This window comes from Pleurodeles waltl, chromosome 8 (genome assembly GCF_031143425.1).
Source record: "Pleurodeles waltl isolate 20211129_DDA chromosome 8, aPleWal1.hap1.20221129, whole genome shotgun sequence".
In the NCBI taxonomy this organism is placed as follows: domain Eukaryota; kingdom Metazoa; phylum Chordata; class Amphibia; order Caudata; family Salamandridae; genus Pleurodeles; species Pleurodeles waltl.
Window position 1 is genome coordinate 401,613,352 of NC_090447.1, and position 19,855 is coordinate 401,633,206.

Here is a 19,855-nt window from a genome sequence, read left to right on the forward strand (position 1 = left end):
TAGATTCTCTGACTATAATTGCATTGATCAGTGTTCTGCTGCTGGTATTTGCATGGGCCAGTCATCATACTGGCCTCCTACTCCAGTGAGAAACAAGTGAGGAAAACAGTGAGCTCTCTAAACTTTTTTCCCACACACTCATGGGAGCTCCTTTAGCTTGCTTCATTTGGAAAAGCTCAACAGCATCTCCAATGACTTCTTTGGAATGTAACAGATGGATGCTGTAGTGCTCATGAATTTGTTCAGATTGGGTTCGATCCACTTTTTCTATTTGCCCACTTGCTGGCAAACTGTCAACTTCAACATTTGGTACACCAGGTTGAACATCAACTTTTTTGTAATAAATATTATTTTGCTCCGGGTATAACGTTGCTTGTTTAACTTTATTAACATCAACTAACTCTTGTGAAATTGTTTTATTTGTAGTTGGCACACCATTTACCAGAATAATAAATGGGTCTTCGTTGTCTTTGTCTAGTTCTACAGTTTCAAAAATGTTCTTAAAGTCTAATGGCAAATATACTACTCTTTCTTTAAGACCTCTCAGTACCGCTGTTAGATGTAATTTACCCGTTGTTGGTTCCATTCGTATAATCACTTGAAATGGATGTACAGATTGTATAAGGATTGATTCATATACACTTAAGTCTTGTAGTATTTCAGGAATAGTGTCAAGTTCTAACCTGTTATATACTGCTCTAGCTGGTGTTGTCTGATCATGAAACTTGTCAGAGCAGGACTTACATATAACTTGCTGCATGGAGAAGTCAAACCGCTCCTCTACAAATAACTAAGCAGCAAATTCCTGCCACTTTTCTATGTTTTCCCATTCAGTTTTGGAAAATACATCTATATTTTGTGTTTGACTTTTGCAGTGAGTGCGTCTACAACAAATCCAAACATAGGGGGTCATTCTGACTTTGACGGGCGGCGGAGGCCGCCCGCCAAAGTCCCGCCGGCAGAATACCGCTGCGCGGTCAAAAGACCGCTGCAGTAATTCTGAGTTTCCCGCTGGGCTGGTGGGCGACTGCCAGAAGGCCGCCGGCCAGCCCAGCGAGAAACCCCCTTCCATGAGGATGCCGGCTCCGAATGGAGCCGGCGGAGTGGAAGGGGTGCGACGGGTGCAGTTGCACCCGTCGCGATTTTCAGTGTCTGCTTGGCAGACACTGAAAATCTTGGTGGGGCCCTGTTAGGGGGCCTCGCGACACCCGTTACCGCCAGCCAGGTTCTGGCAGTCAAAACCGCCAGAGCCAGGCTGGCGGTAAGGGGGTCGGAATCCCCATGGCGGCGCTGCCTGCAGCGCCGCCATGAAGGATTCCCTTGGGCAGCGGGAAACCGGCGGGACACCCCCGGTTTCCCGTATCTGACCGCAGCTGTACTGCCGCGGTCAGAATGCCCATGGGAGCACCGCCAGCCTGTTGGCGGTGCTCCCGCGGTCGTTGGCCCTGGCGGTAGACTACCGCCAGGGTCAGAATGACCCCCATAGTTTGTTTTTTCTGACCAAGCTGTGTTAAACTTTATAATCTCTTTTTCAAAATTCCCAGTAGGAATACCTGTGCTCTGTTCCTCAATACCTGTACCTACGAATTCCTCATTCTCCTTAGAATCCTCTTCAGAGCCAAAAAAGCAAAACTTCAAATCTTCAAAAACTTTTCAACATCTCCTACTGTACCAAGCACTCTAGTCATGTATCATAGACAAAATGCTAGAGTCTTCACATAGTAAAGTGTCCTTCGTAATTTTGTGTGGTGAACTCCCAACATTTTAAAGGGATAAAAGGGTGCTCTGCCATACTTTATTTGATAAACATGCCAATGAATGTCCTTGTAAATTACAATACTTTCTCACTTTGCATGGATCTGATCCTTGCAAACTTGAAATTTTCTGTTTCAGCCTTCTGCATGGAAACTTGCATACAAAACTCTTTAACAAATCATCTGATTGCTGCCGAATACTACAAATACTACTACTACTCCATTTGTAAACAGGAGCCTGTCCACGCCTTCCGTGAACCTCTTCAGCTACCACCTCTTCCACATTTGTAGGATCAATCTCTTCTTTTCAACGGGACTCCCATCTTTCATCTCATAACATCAACCCATTGAATCAACTGCATGCACTAACGTGTTCTCTTGTAAATACCCTTCTTCATTAAAGAAAGGCTCTGTATGGGATGTATGCTTCCATTCACCTCAAAAGATTTTTTTAAAAATACTTTTACTACCCAGTCTTTTCCTTTGGCTGCATCTCTTCATACATAACATTGTTTTATCCAGTGTTCTCACTCTAGAGAGAATCAAAATAAAAAGCTCCCTCTTTAAGGAAAATGCCTTATCAACTACAGTCTCAACACGTTGTTTTTGTTTCAGTACTTCCTTTCTCCTTTTATACTTCTTCATATTTTTAATCAGATCCTGAATTACCCTGGCATGAAACATTCTAACTCTAATTTATTTCAGCTGTTGCTGTTTCTGTTTAACATATCTGGTTTTCTTCAATGATTTCTTACTCTTCATCTGACTTGATTTTTGTCCTTCCTTCGTTGATTTGAAACTCCTTTTTTTTCACATCATTTTGCACACTTTGCAGTTTCCCACATATAGCTTTATGACATTTTCAGCTTCTCTTACCAGCAGCTGTTTTCTCTATAACCACATTGTCCTCACGTTGTGCCTGTTGTTTCTCTGTTGCAAGTACGTAGTATGCTTTTCTCTGTTTTGTTTTCTTTCTATGTTTTTTTTGGCATCTCGAATGTCTCTTCTTAGTAAAAATAAATATCTGAAACCCAAAAAATACCAACAAATTTACATTTACATTATACACTGTTCAATTATATATTGTTATAAAATACTTTTAATACAGTAACATAACTATATTGTAGGCATTATACATCAATTGTTAATTATTTGCCTGGCTGTCTCGCCGTATCTATCAGTGTCTACCTCTTTTTACGTGTCAGTGTGTATTTGTGTATATTAGTGTATACATGAGTGTGACAGTCAACCTGGCACAGTATGCATTAGTGTTGGTGTATATATCAGTGTGTGCCTAGGTGTCTGAGCATACGCATCAGAGTGTACATGGGTGGTACAGTCTATACATTACTATATCTTGGTGAATACAATTATATGTGTGTTCCTAAGTACATAAGTGCATGTGTCTCTGTCTTACTCTATTTATCAGTCTGTTCTTGTCTGTCTCATTGTGTACATCAGTGTGTTCACTGATGTATATGGAGATTTATTGATATATGTTTTGGTTTCTTAGCATAAGTGTCATAGTGTGCCTGGGAATGTTACTGTATACACAACTATACGCCTGGGTGTATTAGTCTATGCATAATTGTGTATCTGGTTGTTGGACCAATTGTACAACTGTATGCCTAAGTAGGCTCTGTGATTATGTTTTCAGATACATAATTTCCTAAATATCTGTTTCACTTGATATCTCACTATCAGTATCCTATTAACACAAGGATTGTGTAGGTGACACACTCCATCTATAATACAAAAAATGGAACTTCAATTGCAAAACTGATAAGCTACAATTTCAAACTATGGGGCTTATTTACAAAACCCATGGTGCAGGGCGGCGCAGCAAGTGTCTTGCTGCACCGCCCTGTGCGCCCGGGAGAGGGCAGAAATGCACTATATCTTCAGGATACAGTGCATTTCTGTTCTCTCTCGTGATCTGGCACACAAATTGCAGCCTAGAGCCAACACAAGCACCCTTGCACTATGGTGCAAGGATACCTGTGTTGAAGGGACAGCTTCCTGCACAAAAAAACTATCAAGAGAGGTGTTTCCTCTTTCTATGTGTGCTGCAAAATGCAGCACACATAGAAAGAGGAAACAACAGGGATAAATAAATATATTTCTACCAGTTGCATCACTTCTATGCCACCTCTAGGTGGCATAGGAATCTGACTCATTCCCAGACTTGTAAATTTGGTGTTAGATTCCTTAGAGTTCCATGGGTGTTAGATGGGAACACCCATAGCAACACCCATGGAAGCCCCTTTACGCAGTTTTATGCATCAAAGGTGCCTATATTTACAAGGCCATGAAAAGCCACGCAAGGTGGCTTTGTGTGGCCGTGTAAATATGGGCTGGTACACTGCACCACTCGAGCATCAGAAAAAATGATGCTCCGGTGTTGCATTTTGCAACTAGGGCCTGGTTATTTAGGCCATATCCGTCTTATATTATAAACAGTTAGCACCCTCCCTTTAACTAATATACAGTCTACTTTAGATGTAGACTCCATCCAGGAAAAAATGAACTGTATGCTTTTCTAACTGGTTATAAATACCACCTCAACTTGCAATTTAAAGTGTGCATATCAAATCTACGGTACTAAAAAAAAGGCATGGTTTTAGAATTTGTATTGTTAGTCATTTTCTAAAATGATAAATACATTACTACATATATGAATAAAAGTATCAACACCTGTCTGGCTATAGCTGAGTTAATATAGCTTTATCTATATCATATACACTTTTATCACTCTTATTTACAAACACAGCTTGCTTTGAAACCAGTACTCTAATTCACATGCCTATTAATAGCTTTCGTTGATAGATAAAATACTATCACAATATCACTTTTGCTCTTTTCTGTATATAACAATGGAATCTCAGAATAAGAATGGTACACCACTCTTAGACCAAGGAACAACCTGTTCATCTTTGCTGTCAGTGATACTGTCCTAGTTATCAAATCACACATTGTGTTTCATGTTTTATTTATCTTATACGACATCTGAATGGTTATTGGTTGTGAACCTGCTGTTGGATTTTTTAGAAAGGAGCCCAATTTCCTACTGTGTGCTGCCGGAGTCGCACCTCCATTGCGGTGATCAGCGCGGTCACCCTATGTAACCTCGCAATGAAGTCACGACTCCAGAAGGGGTTTGAAAATATATTCATCATTGTATTTTCCTAATGTTTCAGGTACAATTCTAATTGAAAGATGTTACTGATTTGGAAAAACAACTTTTTCCACTTCCTTCTGTAATAAAACATCTCTTATTTGGAGATTGCTAGTTTGCTTTAAAAGTTCCTCTCCCTTTACATTCTATCTACTTAGCTGCCATAGTAACATCCTCTAGAACTCACTACTGTACCAGTAGTTTAAAATTTCACAGTATTTTTCTTAGCAGCTGACTAGCTTCAATGTGTTTTGCAGCAGGTGTGGTTGACTATTACAGAATGTAAGCATTTCCAAAATGGGAATACTTTTTTTAATAAAAAATAAGAACCAATCACAGATTGCATGACTTAATATTTTTAATCACAAACTTTTTTTTACCTAACAATATATTTACAATATCCAATAAAATGTGTTTTATTTTAAATTCAGTCCTCCCTCCATTTTAACCACCTCACACAAACTCCCTCATTTAGCTGCAGCCTTGTATTGTGTGCTACTGCTCCTTCCCTTGAAAATGGTTAAAGTGTGTTTTGTAAATCACAGCTATGTTTTTTGGTCTAGATTGCTGGAAAGAGTGGCATTGACAGGGACCCGGGTTTGCCTAATGTGGATATTACTTGGGTTGGCCAGAGAGGGTTATTGTGCACTGTAGTGGTAATGACCTTGGTACACTGACTGGGGTTGGACTGGAAATCTTAATATAGGATACATTTGTTCAATTAATGAAACGTTTCCCTCATACTGCCTTTGTGTTTTCTAACATACACCAGAGGCAGAAATGGAAGTGGTCAACTGAATTCTGCTCACAGGAAGACAAAGCCAGGAAACATGTTAAAAATTGTTTCAGCAATCCTTAGAGACCATAACATGGACTTGATCTACAATTATAATCTACACTTTGACATGGATGGCATATGCAGAAGAGATGGTGTTCACTTCATGGACGAAGGCAACAGGGTGTTTCTGAGCAACTTGGAACTCTGCATCTGCTCTTATGTATCCTAATGATATACACAATAAACACAAAGGCTCTTTCTAGATCCACCCTATATCCCAAACACTATTTAAATGTAAAAGACTATCTGAATATTTTTTAACAAACATTTTGGAGTCACAACTCTGTCATGGATATGCTAACCAAAAGCACCTAACATGTTGTTCATATGTCTTCATTTCACTCTCTCCATGTCACAATACATTTGTGAATACCTCAGTGGAAGTCTAATGGGGTCTGTCAGGGGGTGCCTGAGTGGGTAAGTGGATCTGTGAGTGGGTGCATGAGTGTCTGAGTGGGTCTGTGAGTGGATGCATAAACTGTACAAGTGCTCCCAAGCAATCAGATTGTAAAGCCCCTCTTACGTAGTTACCTTACTGCCCTTCACCCAACCATCCAGTGACCTGCAATAAGAATCAACACATTCCAATCATGTTTGGGATTCCTTCTTCTTATAGGACCTAAACTTGTCCTTATACTGCTCAGGGGTAAGACCATACCTTGTGAGTAGGGCATCCTTCATGATAGTGTATGTGAGATTCTAATGCTGTCAGTGTATTACTCCCCTCTACCTCAAAGTGCTTCCACAGACCCGCCCCCCCCATTGAGCTTCAGGGACCAGATTCATGTGGAGAGCAGACTCATACCCCTTGAACGACAAGTATATGTCATCCTCCCTCTTGTAATCCTTCACTAGGTCTTTTGGGATGTGTACCCTCCTCTCAGGCTGCACTGTGCTGTTGGTGCCACCATCTCTACTTGACTGGCTCCTCTGATCTATCTCTTTTAAGCTAAGCTCATGAGCCAGCAGTATCTTCCTTTCCTCAATGGCCATCCTTCTCTCTTCCATCTCTAGACTGAGCTTCTTCAACTGCAACTGGTAATCTCTCTCTGCCTGTCTGTCCTGTAACTCTTCAGGTGTCAGACCCTTAGATGAGACACTGTTACCTTCCCTGGAGACCTTATCCCTGGACATAGCAGGCCCACCCACAATACCATTGTGTATGGAACACTCTTCCTCCTCCTCCTCATCTCCCTATTCCTCTGTGTGCCCTTCAGTGCTCTTGGCTGTCACCCAGGCCCACAGCGCCATTTGCAGCTCCTCCTTCTTGGAGGAGCTCTTAATGGGACAGTCAAAACTTTTATAGAACTGCTTCAACTGCGCCTTGGTATAGCTCTCCAATTTCTCTAGGTCAAAAGCAGCTCCAACTGATCCATCTGCAGCTTAGGACATGATGAAGATTTAAAACAAGTGCAAAGTTCCAAAGGCAGAAAAACAAGTTCTCAAATGAAGACAAGTAATATGTGGTCATGTAGTGGTCTGAACTCAAACAGTAGTGTACACTTAATCACTGTATATCAAGTACAATCAGTCACCACTGACATGACCTCATCGTACAGAAGTATTGCATATCATAATGGCTTTAACACACACAACTACTTCTTGCGTTCCAGAGCCCTATACCTCTGTAACCACACGAAAATGATCTTGGCAATTTTGGAATTTTATCAACACAATAATATTCTTCTTTTTTAAGACAGATTGTTTCAACAGTTGTGGGGAACTGGTATAGGAAAATGTCTTTCCACAAGTTATGCTAACTTCTTCAAAGGGTGGTGGGAGCAGCAAGTGGTTTGGTGACCCAAATCCCTAAAGATACCTAAAGATATTGTTTTGTGGATATAACATGTTGATGATTTATGTATGATTTGGAAGGTTAACAAAAAGAGAGTCAGAGAACTTTTAAACAAATTGAATAACTGACTTGAATTTAGAACTGAATTATGAAATCAGTATCCAGATGTTATATTAAGCAGATCTGACATCTGCAGCTAAAGGTACCCCTCTATAAACTGAGCTCTTCTGTAAATCCAGGACCGGCAACAGTTTACTGCATACCATCAGTCACCATCCACCCAAACTGAAATGGAGTATCCTCTATGGGGAACTCTTTAGAGCATGCAGAAGATGTAGTATTAACACTGCTTAAGAGTGGCATTCTGCTTAGGATGTAGTGGAATGTGTATGGTATGACTGATGAGTGCACCCTGCTGACACCTTACTACATCCACATTTATTTTACAGAAAGAAAAAAGAAGTCTTTGTCATTGATCCAGCAAGCAACCTGTACTACAGATGGCTATCAGTGATCACTGTGCCAGTTTTATACAACTGGTGTTTGCTTGTGTGTAGGTAGGTATTATCTATTACCATTTAAAATGAAGGTCCATGTTTTCACGATCACGCAGTCAAGGCTCAAATTGTCTTTCAGGTAGAATACAACATAGGAAAATGAAACATGCTTCAAAGCAGATACAAGTGTACACCACTGCCCACAATGGCTACGTCTAGTGCTGTAATATTGCATACACTTTCATAATTACGTGAATAAACAAGCATCTAATGTTTTAATTTATTTATTGTTTGCAAACATACACAATATGTCAAACAAACATCCAGAAATCAGAATTAAATAGTGGGTCAGCAGGCCAGGCACATCAGCCCTGGCACTAAAGTTAACTCCTTTTCACAAGGCTGTCCACATGCGGTCAGGCCAAATGCTGTCACCCCACATGGCAAGCCAGAAGAAGGGTGACAAGGCCTAATCCATTACCACATGCTGTATACTGTGTTGGGTGAAAGCAAAATGTGAATATCAATTGAATAGACCACTGAATGAAGAGGTATGACTGAAAGCCTCTGCATCTATTTATAGTAGAGTTTTTTTTTGGAATATGAAACTGGCAAGAAAGCTAGTCCAGTCCTAAAACCTGCAATTAACAAAAATATTCTCCTTATTTTTCAAGCTAAAATAAGATATGCTAGCACTGCATATCCTATTTCTCCAATCACAGTTGCAGTTGTGCAGTCTGTACTACGTGTGCACACCCTTCGCTTTGCACACACATTCAAGGCTTGCACGTTTTTGCACCTAGAGAAGGTAGTGGTGACTAAAAGTATGTAAATGCATCCTTGGTTCACAAAAAATACATTTAACGGAGCATCAATGTCACTATACATGTTCATATTTCTAACCCCTTTTTGCGCTAGTATACTAGGGTCCTGGACTCCTAGGGGAGTGTGATTTAGTGAGTGAGTGAGTGAGAGTGTGTTGTACACCGCCATGCAATGTATTATTTGTGGAGCAAGAGAGTATGGCATGCATCCCTTTAGAGACACAGGAGCATTTTAAATCATGAGTTAATTGAACGAACAAGCATATGATTGAGAGTGTGAGTGAGTGCAGTGCTTCTGTGGGGGGTTATAATAGGGAGAGTATAACTACACAGAAGGGTCTGCAGGAAGGAGCAGAAAGGGGTACGGAGTAAAAACGCAAGCCCCTGCATTCTTCCCCAGCTCACCAAATCTGAAGGTAATTAGGCAGTCCTTTGTGTGCATCCTTGAAACCTAAGAGATTTGTCAGTTGCAGTTTGCAATCCTGAAAAATACACAGCAGGCACCCATGTAAGGCAATACACCACACCATCTCTTCATCCATCTCCCAATAACTTCCTACTTTGACCCCTTGTCTTTTAGCATCTCCAGTTAAAAACATTAGAGCTCACAACTACAGCTAAAACAATAAGCATATCTTTGGTAATGGGTCAGGTGCACCTGAGTAGGCATTGTTGTACATCAGTGAGGAAGTGAAAGGAATCTTTTTGTAATGGTTTTAAAGGTACTCTTGCATCCAGCACTCTAGAACTCAAGGCCAGCTTACTTATTTAAGCACACTGTGTTAGCCTTTGAAGGCCACATAATCTCCAGAGGATCCCGGGTCCAACTAAAATGCCCCTTACTACTTATGCATACATGGAATCCAGGACCTAGTCAGTCTGTCATCCTAAGCATGTCATGTTACACAACACTATGATACAGCTGCCAGTCTGTGAGTAGCAAAAAAAGGCACCATGTTCTGCTGAAAATCTCAATTTTCATTACAATCACAAATTTCCACTACAAATTAAACACAAATACATGAGAAAATATGGTATAATGTTTCCATTTGAAAAGAAATATGGAAATCCCACCGTTGCACACAGTCAAAGGACATGTGTAGCAGGGGAGGGCAGTCCTTGTTGGCAACTAGCAGGGGTTTGATGCCTGGCTGCAGAAGACACAAAGCAAAACCAAAATCCAAACAGTGGGGCAAATTTACAATCTTTTGATGCAGGATAGCACTGCAAGCCTTCTTGCTGTACTGCACTGCCTCAAAAGAAAAGGGCAAGAATGTGCCATATGTAGAAGATACAGCACATTCCTGTCCTTTTTCCCTGCGCTGGTGCACAATGGGCTGCCATGCCCCAACACAGGCACCCTTGTACCATGGTGCAAGGGTGTCTGTTTTGTGGCAATGGTTGTTTTTGTTCAGGAAGGAACACCTTCCTGCACAAAAACAAGGTCTGTTCCTCTTTCTATGTGTGCTGCAGAATGCAGAATAAAGGTATTTTTTATTGTTGCTCCTCCTTTACACCTCCCTTGGGGAGGTGTAGGCTTTTCACACATTCCCAGCTTCACAAATCCTTGTAAATCTGAGAATGCGTCAAAATCCATGGGTGTTGTGTGGTACCAAGCATGCAACACCCATTGAACACCTTTTATACTGAGTAAGGCACTGAAACGACTTGCGCTGCATTCCCTTACTCCATATTTGCAAGGCCATGTAAAGCCACACAAAGTGGCTTTGCGTGGCCTTGTAGATATGGGCCTGCGCCATTGGTGTATCAAAAAAAGTGATGCACCGGTGGCACAAGTCACTTGTAAATATGGCCCATTGTCTGTCTCCTTGATGGGGCAAAGACAGATCACTCCTTCCTTAACAATGCAAATTGGGAGGAAAACATCTTTGTGGATGTGCTCCTGCAAGAAGCCAGACAGTCTGGATATTTTCTTAGGCTATGCAAGCAGACTTTTCCTATGGTTGTGCTTCATACTGGCAAGCTTTTTGCGAGTTAGACAGGTGTCAAACCCTTGAAAGATCCCAGAAACTTGAAGATTGCTAAAAAGTAGACAAAATTCATAATTCAACAAGTCATTTGTGTGGATTGTCCAAAGATTTCCCAAAACAATTGCTAAAATCAAAAATACTCACTACAAGTGGAAAGCAAATGCGTAACAAGGTTTTGACCTGTAACTTTTTGCACAGAAGACTGATCCACAAAAATAACATATTATTACATCTGTTAGACTCTTTCAGAAACATGTAGTGTTTGTAGTTTGATCAAAAGTCCATGATACCCGCAGTTGAAAATTGAGCTGTGGTTTATAATGTTTTTTTCACTGTTTATTGAAAACAGCATCAGCATCAACTGATAATCTCCAATAAATATAAATGGTGGATGATGGTGAATACAATATCTGGATTTTTAAAGCTCCCCAGAATCTTAGTTTAGGGATAGGGTGTCATTTTAATCACTCTGAGTACTGGATTGCTTATAACGCTAGCTAATTCTAAGAATGTTTTTTGAAAATGTGTTGTATGTACACTAATGTACTGTAAGAATAAACAAAATATAAGGAAATTCAATAGATATTAGCAAATGCGCTACCATACTGTATTCCCACCCTTTTTAATTAAAATAGTATCCCATCATTGTTGTTGGGCCTGTCATCCAGATCAGACCAGGCCAAAGAATGTGACTTTAGAAAGCAAAAGAAGCTTGGAATTAGGTTGGTTTTAGGTATGTGAGTACATGTGGTATTTAAGCCCAGGTTCAGTCAGCACCTAGAGAAACCTACCAACTCCAGTCATTTCTGAAAACTACATAACTAGACAAGTCCTGGTGTTAAGAATGCTGCCATATTTTCTTACCCAGAATGCCTTGCAAATTTAAACTCTTCAAAAAACAAAATTCCTCTGTGGCAGAAAGTTCTAGATCTTGTGGGAACATCAAATGTTCTACACTTCTAATGATAAAAGTAGTACCTCACAAGTGGGGGTGGGCCTACCTTAATGAACTGGAACAGATCAAAACTGTGACAGTGGAAAGTCAGGGTATTGTTAATGTGGTGTTCACATCATGGTTTGGGTTTTTGCCTATTCCTTTCCAGTGCAAAACGTCCACCCCAATGGAGGGGTAATAGTTTTATTAGAAGTGTGACTACATTAGATCCCCATGGAAAACAATTCCACATGTCTAGTACGTGGATTCCTGCTCAATATTATTTCAACCCCATGCATGTATGGTAACACCACACTCAGGAGACCCAGGGTAACACAGATATAGGGGCAGTGTTGGCAGGGACATCTTTCAGGGTGAGCAAGACTGAAAAAACTGACAATTTTTCAGAGAAAATATTGCTAAAAATCTGACAAGTGTCATATTAAGTGCATTCTGCCGGCCAGCCAATCAGAGGGATGGGTGTCTGTCACCGAGTATTACAAGCAATAGGGTGTGTAGATGTTGATAATACATGGCTGTGAAATGTTACTGTTGGACTTTTGGCCATACGCATGGTCATCCCTAGTCTTTTTGCCTCCTTCCTCCTGGTTTTTCTGACCTTTCGCTGTTGGCTCTAGGACTCTGAGCACTTTATCACTGCTGACCAGTGTTAAAGTGCAGGTGCTCTCCCATCTAAAGTTGGTATGATTGGCTTATACCTGATTGGCATATTTAATTTACCTATAAGTCCCTTGTACAGTGGTATCTCTATACCCAGGGCCTGTAAATTAAATACTACTAGTGGGCCTGCAGCGCTGCTTGCGCCACCCACTGAAGTAGACTTTCAAACCTGTCTCAGGCCTGCTAGCGCAGGGCCTGTGTGCGCAGTTTTCTGCCACAGGGACCTGGCATCTAAATTTACTTGCCAGGCCCAGAACTCCCCTTTTACTACATGTAAGTCACCCCTAAAGTACGCCCTGTGGGCAGGGTGCCATGTATGTAGAAAGGCAGGACATGTGCCATATTGCATGGCCTGTCCTGGTAGTGACAAACAGCCTAACTTGGTGTCTCACTGCTGTGAGTGCTGCCTTCTCATAGGATTGCATTAGAAATGCCCTGCCTTATGTGTAGGGGTATTGTCTGATTTATGAGGGCTAGCGTAGGCGTGTTTGGTATGGTTGTGATGGTGATAATAAATACTGCTTACTGGTGTGGGTGTATTTTTTATTACTATCACAGAAATGCCACTTCTAGAAAGTGCGCATTTATCTGTGCTTATGATTCTGGTGTTTTGCAGCTTGACTCCAATCCACGTCTGGGCAGAGTGACAGTTGGGGCTTTGTGCATACTTTTCAGACAGCCTGTACACAGGGAGGGTGGAGGTGTCACTGAGGTGCATCTACATACTGAATAGTCTTCCTGGGCTGAGAGAAGGGAGAGGCGGGGCACACCTACATTTGTAAAGGCTGTGCCCTGGCCTCACACAATAGGGTCGTTAACCCCCCACTGATGTTTGGAGCCTGTGCTGAAAGGAGAGAGGGGGCACTCCCAGAACCAGTTGTAACTGGCTGGAACCTCCTCTCCCTACCACTGTAAAACACTGTAAGAACTGACTATAAGTACAGGGGAATTTTCCCCACAATTTGAACATTCTTGGAACTTGAAACTGGACACAGAACGCTGATGAATGGACTCACCAGGAAACCGCCTTGGACTGCTGCTGCTGTGCTGACCTGTGACCTGCCTGGTCACTAGGAGGAACTGCCACCAACTGCACCCCTTGTGCTGGCCTGTAGCTGGGCCCACCAGCCCTGTGCTCCTTCTTGTTGAGTTGTTCCCAGGGGCAGGGTGCTGTGGCCCCTGACCCCTGTAACGATCCTTTAGACCTTTGCACAGAATGCGTCCACCAGGAACAAGGCATTCTTTTAAATTGCTGAGGCTGCTGATGTGCCCTCGCGCTTTGAAAGCGCTTTTCTTTGACTAAAAAGGAAATCACCGCCGCAGCCCGGGCTTTTAATTGTGCCCTCGCGCTTCCTGGAGCGCGTTTCTACTAAAGGAGATCACCGCCGCAACCCGGGCGTAAAGGAGGACCTTTGCGCCTTCCTAAAGCGCTTTTGTTCTTGGACAAAATCACCGCCGCAACCCGGGCTTAAGGGAGGACCTTCGCGCCCTCTCCAGCGCTTTTGTTGTGGTGCAGAATCACCGCCGCGGCCCGGGCGCCGCATCGGGGACGGCCGCCAGGACCGCACTGTTCATTGTGCCCCCGGGGCACTTGCTGGAGTTACAGAGAGGAGCGGGCCGCTCCTCTCGTGCCCCCGGGTGACGCACGCTCTACGGAGCGCCCCCGGGGCACACGCCGGCACCAGCTTCCGAAACTGCCTCCCTCGTGGACGAGGGACGGCAGGGGAGCGGTCTGTGCACCAGACCGGGTGCAGCTGCCGCAGGAAGCCGGCGAGGGACCTCAACGGAGGTCCCTGCTTCCCATACTTCCTTTTGGGGCAGCCGCACCGCGGACAAGGGCGGCTGCCCCCTGGCACGCAGGACACGGGGAGGAACGGGAGTTCCCTACTCCCCGGTCACTGCCCTAGGGGCGCGATCGCCCCCTCTACCCTTTAAGTGTATTGGGCGACCTGGGCCCCCCTCGGGAGGGCCGGTGGAGGCCCGGGGGGCCCCCCAGCGATCACGGGTCCCAGAAGGGGCCCGTCAAGAATTCAGAGAGGGTGCGTGCCGCCCCTCTCAGTCTGCCATGTTTAGGGAGGCCCCCGTTTTTGCGCAGAGGAGCGCCGGGGGCCCCATTGGTTGTTTTAGGCACTGGAGGTGCCTCCTCATCAAGACAGGTACTTTTTAAAGGGACCAGTATAACCATAATTTAAAGTTCTTTCTACAGACTTTATTCATTCTGTTATATTGCCTACCTGTTCTTTGATGTGTTGACATATGTGTGCACATGTTCCTTTTATGGGCATGACTTGCTAATATGTTTGCTTAACTTGCCATAGATTTTCTAATGTTCCTATTATGGGCGTTTTATGATATTCTTATGACAAGTGTGCTAATGTGATAACGTGTTTCCTGACTACTGCTTATGTTGCAGAATACTGAGTAACCTGTGTGTTATGTGTGACTACTGCTAGTTTGCAGAGTAACTAATGTGTAACGTTCTGACAACTGCTAAGGTAGCAGGATAGTACTGTTATGTGATGTTTGTCTGATAATTACGTTGTGTACAATACAGGATATTTTCATATAATCTAGTGTTGTGTTTCCTTGGTGGTGGGAATATTGCGTCACATGTATGTGTGTGTTGTGCAAACGCTTTACGCATTGCCTCCGGGTTAAGCCTAACTGCTCGTGCCAAGCTACCAAGGGGGTGAGCAGGGGTTATCTTGGACGTGTAACTCCCTTGCCCTGACTAGAGTGGGTAAGTTCTGCCTGGCTGAGGTGCATACCCTAGCCAACCAGAAACCCCATTTCTAACATTGGAAGTCAGCGGTGAGGATAGGACTTGCGCTTGCACAATACCATTGTGACTCATTATTTCACTACAAGGATTGCGTTTAGACCATCACATGTTTGGCTTCTCTTAACTTTCTCTCTTTGGTCATTTTTCCTGTTTTCAGTTCTCACGCTTGGGTATTGTGGTTGTCACAGTTGAGTTATTTGTACCTTTTCAAGATGGGGCTTACCTTTGATTTAGAGGACCTGCCGTTTTACACGCAGGGGGAATTAGAGGGGTTCTGTAGAGAGAGAGGGCTGCCTGTAGAAGGGGACCTCAGGAGATCTCTGAATTTCTTTGAAAGGTTTGTGACATTTACCCAGGGAGGGAGTGTGCGTAGGGGGTACCCAGAGGATCCTGAGTGTAGCGAGGGTTCCCAATGGGAGGGCTCCCAGACCTCATCCCTAGAGAGTGGTAGAGAGACTGATCAGGAGGGTGAGAATGACCGGTTGGGGACGCCAGTTGACAGGGAAGGCCCCAGTGATAGGGAGTCCCTTGCTGGGTCCAGTGTAAGAAGCAGGGCTACCTCTCATTCCTTGACGCCTGATGAGCTAAGAGATAGGCGGGAAGAGAGGGACCTGAAGTTGCAGTTAGCGCGCCTAGCTGTTGAGGAGAGAAGGGCTGAGGTAGAGAAGGCCTTAGTACAGGAGAGAATGGCAGAGGCAGAGAGGGCCTTTGCCAGAGAAAGACTCGCTCTAGAGCGCAGTCTGAAGGTTCTGGACTCACCAGCGTTGCAGGTGGAGTCCAGTGGTGGCAGCAATGTACAGTGCTGTAGCAAAGATGTTCCTCACATACCCATAGATCTGGTACCTAGGTTCCAAGAGGGGGGTGACATACGTCAGTGGTTAAAGGAATATGAGAGGGCTCTGGTAGAGCGCAGGATCCCTGAGAAGGATTGGGGAACTGGCCTAGGGAGTTTTATTCCTGAGGAGGGGAGGGATGCCCTACTGACTCTAGAAGAGAGTGACAGGGAGGGGTACTCCGCTGTGAAGAACGCACTGATTGTGAAGTATGGTTTCTCCCCTGAGGAATACAGAAAAAGGTTTAGGGGTGGTAAGAAACTGTCCCACCAGTCTTGGGAGGAGTTTGTGGAGGCTTGCTGCATTGCACTAGATGGATGGGTGAAGGGTAGCACAGTAAACAATTTTGAAGGGCTGTTTAATCTGATTCTCAGAGAGCACCTGTTTCGTTGTTGTTTTTCAGAGTTACGCCAACACTTGTCAGTGTGTGAGCTCTCTGACCCCAGGGAGCTTGCAAAGGAGGCAGACTTCTGGTTGCGTACCAGAGGGTCTGGTGTGACATTAGGGGGTGTTCCTAATGAGAGTGGTCTAGGTGTTTCCCAACCAGGTGTGGTGGGAAAGGCTTGTGTCCCAGGTAGGTCCCAGTGTATTGGGGCGGGTAAGGCACCCCATGTCCAGTCTCAGAAGAGAGGGAATGGGGTTGGGCTGAGGCCCAGGGTACCCGAGCTCCAGTCCCAGGTCCTGGGGGGTTCCATGAGTGAACGCCAGGAGGTGAGCCTAGCCTGTGCCGTAGGGCCAGCTGTTCAGAAGGATCCCATTTTGTCATTAGGACTTGGGCGGGTGGCTGGTGATAGCGTTCCGCCGGTCCTGGTGTCTGGTAGTCTAGCTCTACAGCGGAGGAGGCGGAAATCCAGGCATAGGGTTGAGAGGGGGCTGCGGGCCCCAGTGGAGAACCTGGAGGGTCAGGGGTCAGCTCTGAGTGCAGAGCCCCCCAGGAATGACCTTGGTGAGACCATTTCTGGGCTGGGGGGAATCCAGACTCTGTCAGATGGGCAGAGGTCAGGAGACCTGCGCCAGCCAGACTCTTGTATGGCCCTTGGGGAAAGTGTTTCCCTTGTGGGGGGTAGGTGTGCCCCCCAGGAAGTCCTGGTGCGCCAGGCAGTGGTTCAACCGCAGGGTAGTGACTCTGGGTTGGATTGCCAGATTCAGGGGGTAAGCTCTGATCTGGTAGGGGGTAGGTGTGCTCCCAAGGAAGTCCTGGTTCGCTGGGCAATGGTCCAGTCTAAGGGTGTCGTCCCTGGACTAGATAGACAGGTTCAGGGGGTAAACTCTGACCTGGTTGGGGGGGCGGTTAGTGTGCTCACCCCCCTGTGTGAAACTTCTGGTGGCTTCTCCCGAGGTGGGGAGACGCAGGACTCTGGAAGTGGGGTTCAGGGAGGGGGAAGCCCGCCCCGGACCCCGGTGCAACCCAAGGGTGTCGTCCCTGGGTTGGGTGGTCAGTCGCCAGGTAGTGATCCTGGGCTGGCGAGAAAGTTGTGCAGGGCTGCTGTACCCAGCACCCTGGCAAGTGTGGATTCTGGTGATACCCCTCCTAGGAGAGGAGGGCGGGATCCTAGAAGGAGGGGTAGAGGGAGGAGAGCCTCGCCTCTAGCCCCTGTAGAACCTATGGGTGCGGACCCTAGGTTGGTGGATCAGTGGCAGGGTAGAGCCCCTGAACTGATCAGAAATGGAGTGGAGACAGGTTGCTTTGCACCTGGGGCTACCGCCCCCCACTCATTATGGTTTCAGAGACCAGAGGCTCCTAGATGGCCTGGGGCCTGGTTCTGGCCATTGGCAGCTAGAGAATCCCCGTGGGTTGGTCTAGGCTGCCTGGGACGCATTGACAGAGAGATCCCAGTGGAGTCAGGAAGGCGTAGAACTGGAACATGCCCCTGCTGTTGTGGGCCTGGGTCCTTGTTCTATCGCCCCAATCAGGAAAGTACATCAAGGTATTGATTGTTCTCCCCTGGATTTTGGCTGGTAGGGGGTTGTGTTGGACTTTTGGCCATACGCATGGTCATCCCTAGTCTTTTTGCCTCCTTCCTCCTGGTTTTTCTGACCTTTCGCTGTTGGCTCTAGGACTCTGAGCACTTTATCACTGCTGACCAGTGTTAAAGTGCAGGTGCTCTCCCATCTAAAGTTGGTATGATTGGCTTATACCTGATTGGCATATTTAATTTACCTATAAGTCCCTTGTACAGTGGTATCTCTATACCCAGGGCCTGTAAATTAAATACTACTAGTGGGCCTGCAGCGCTGCTTGCGCCACCCACTGAAGTAGACTTTCAAACCTGTCTCAGGCCTGCTAGCGCAGGGCCTGTGTGCGCAGTTTTCTGCCACAGGGACCTGGCATCTAAATTTACTTGCCAGGCCCAGAACTCCCCTTTTACTACATGTAAGTCACCCCTAAAGTACGCCCTGTGGGCAGGGTGCCATGTATGTAGAAAGGCAGGACATGTGCCATATTGCATGGCCTGTCCTGGTAGTGACAAACAGCCTAACTTGGTGTCTCACTGCTGTGAGTGCTGCCTTCTCATAGGATTGCATTAGAAATGCCCTGCCTTATGTGTAGGGGTATTGTCTGATTTATGAGGGCTAGCGTAGGCGTGTTTGGTATGGTTGTGATGGTGATAATAAATACTGCTTACTGGTGTGGGTGTATTTTTTATTACTATCACAGAAATGCCACTTCTAGAAAGTGCGCATTTATCTGTGCTTATGATTCTGGTGTTTTGCAGCTTGACTCCAATCCACGTCTGGGCAGAGTGACAGTTGGGGCTTTGTGCATACTTTTCAGACAGCCTGTACACAGGGAGGGTGGAGGTGTCACTGAGGTGCATCTACATACTGAATAGTCTTCCTGGGCTGAGAGAAGGGAGAGGCGGGGCACACCTACATTTGTAAAGGCTGTGCCCTGGCCTCACACAATAGGGTCGTTAACCCCCCACTGATGTTTGGAGCCTGTGCTGAAAGGAGAGAGGGGGCACTCCCAGAACCAGTTGTAACTGGCTGGAACCTCCTCTCCCTACCACTGTAAAACACTGTAAGAACTGACTATAAGTACATGGGAATTTTCCCCACAATTTGAACATTCTTGGAACTTGAAACTGGACACAGAACGCTGATGAATGGACTCACCAGGAAACCGCCTTGGACTGCTGCTGCTGTGCTGACCTGTGACCTGCCTGGTCACTAGGAGGAACTGCCACCAACTGCACCCCTTGTGCTGGCCTGTAGCTGGGCCCACCAGCCCTGTGCTCCTTCTTGTTGAGTTGTTCCCAGGGGCAGGGTACTGTGGCCCCTGACCCCTGTAACGATCCTTTAGACCTTTGCACAGAATGCGTCCACCAGGAACAAGGCATTCTTTTAAATTGCTGAGGCTGCTGATGTGCCCTCGCGCTTTGAAAGCGCTTTTCTTTGACTAAAAAGGAAATCACCGCCGCAGCCCGGGCTTTTAATTGTGCCCTCGCGCTTCCTGGAGCGCGTTTCTACTAAAGGAGATCACCGCCGCAACCCGGGCGTAAAGGAGGACCTTTGCGCCTTCCTAAAGCGCTTTTGTTCTTGGACAAAATCACCGCCGCAACCCGGGCTTAAGGGAGGACCTTCGCGCCCTCTCCAGCGCTTTTGTTGTGGTGCAGAATCACCGCCGCGGCCCGGGCGCCGCATCGGGGACGGCCGCCAGGACCGCACTGTTCATTGTGCCCCCGGGGCACTTGCTGGAGTTACAGAGAGGAGCGGGCCGCTCCTCTCGTGCCCCCGGGTGACGCACGCT

The 19,855-nt window shown here is 45.5% G+C and overlaps 1 protein-coding gene across 1 annotated transcript in view; it reads left to right on the plus strand.

Moving 5' to 3' along the window:
- The window catches only part of CNGA3 (cyclic nucleotide gated channel subunit alpha 3), a 319,905-nt gene that overhangs the window by 287,389 nt on the left and 12,661 nt on the right, over window positions 1–19,855 (plus strand). The window contains exon 7 of the mRNA XM_069204272.1: window positions 8,012–8,119. Within this exon, the coding sequence (XP_069060373.1) occupies window positions 8,012–8,119 (108 nt within the window). The remainder of the gene's footprint in view (window positions 1–8,011; window positions 8,120–19,855) is intronic.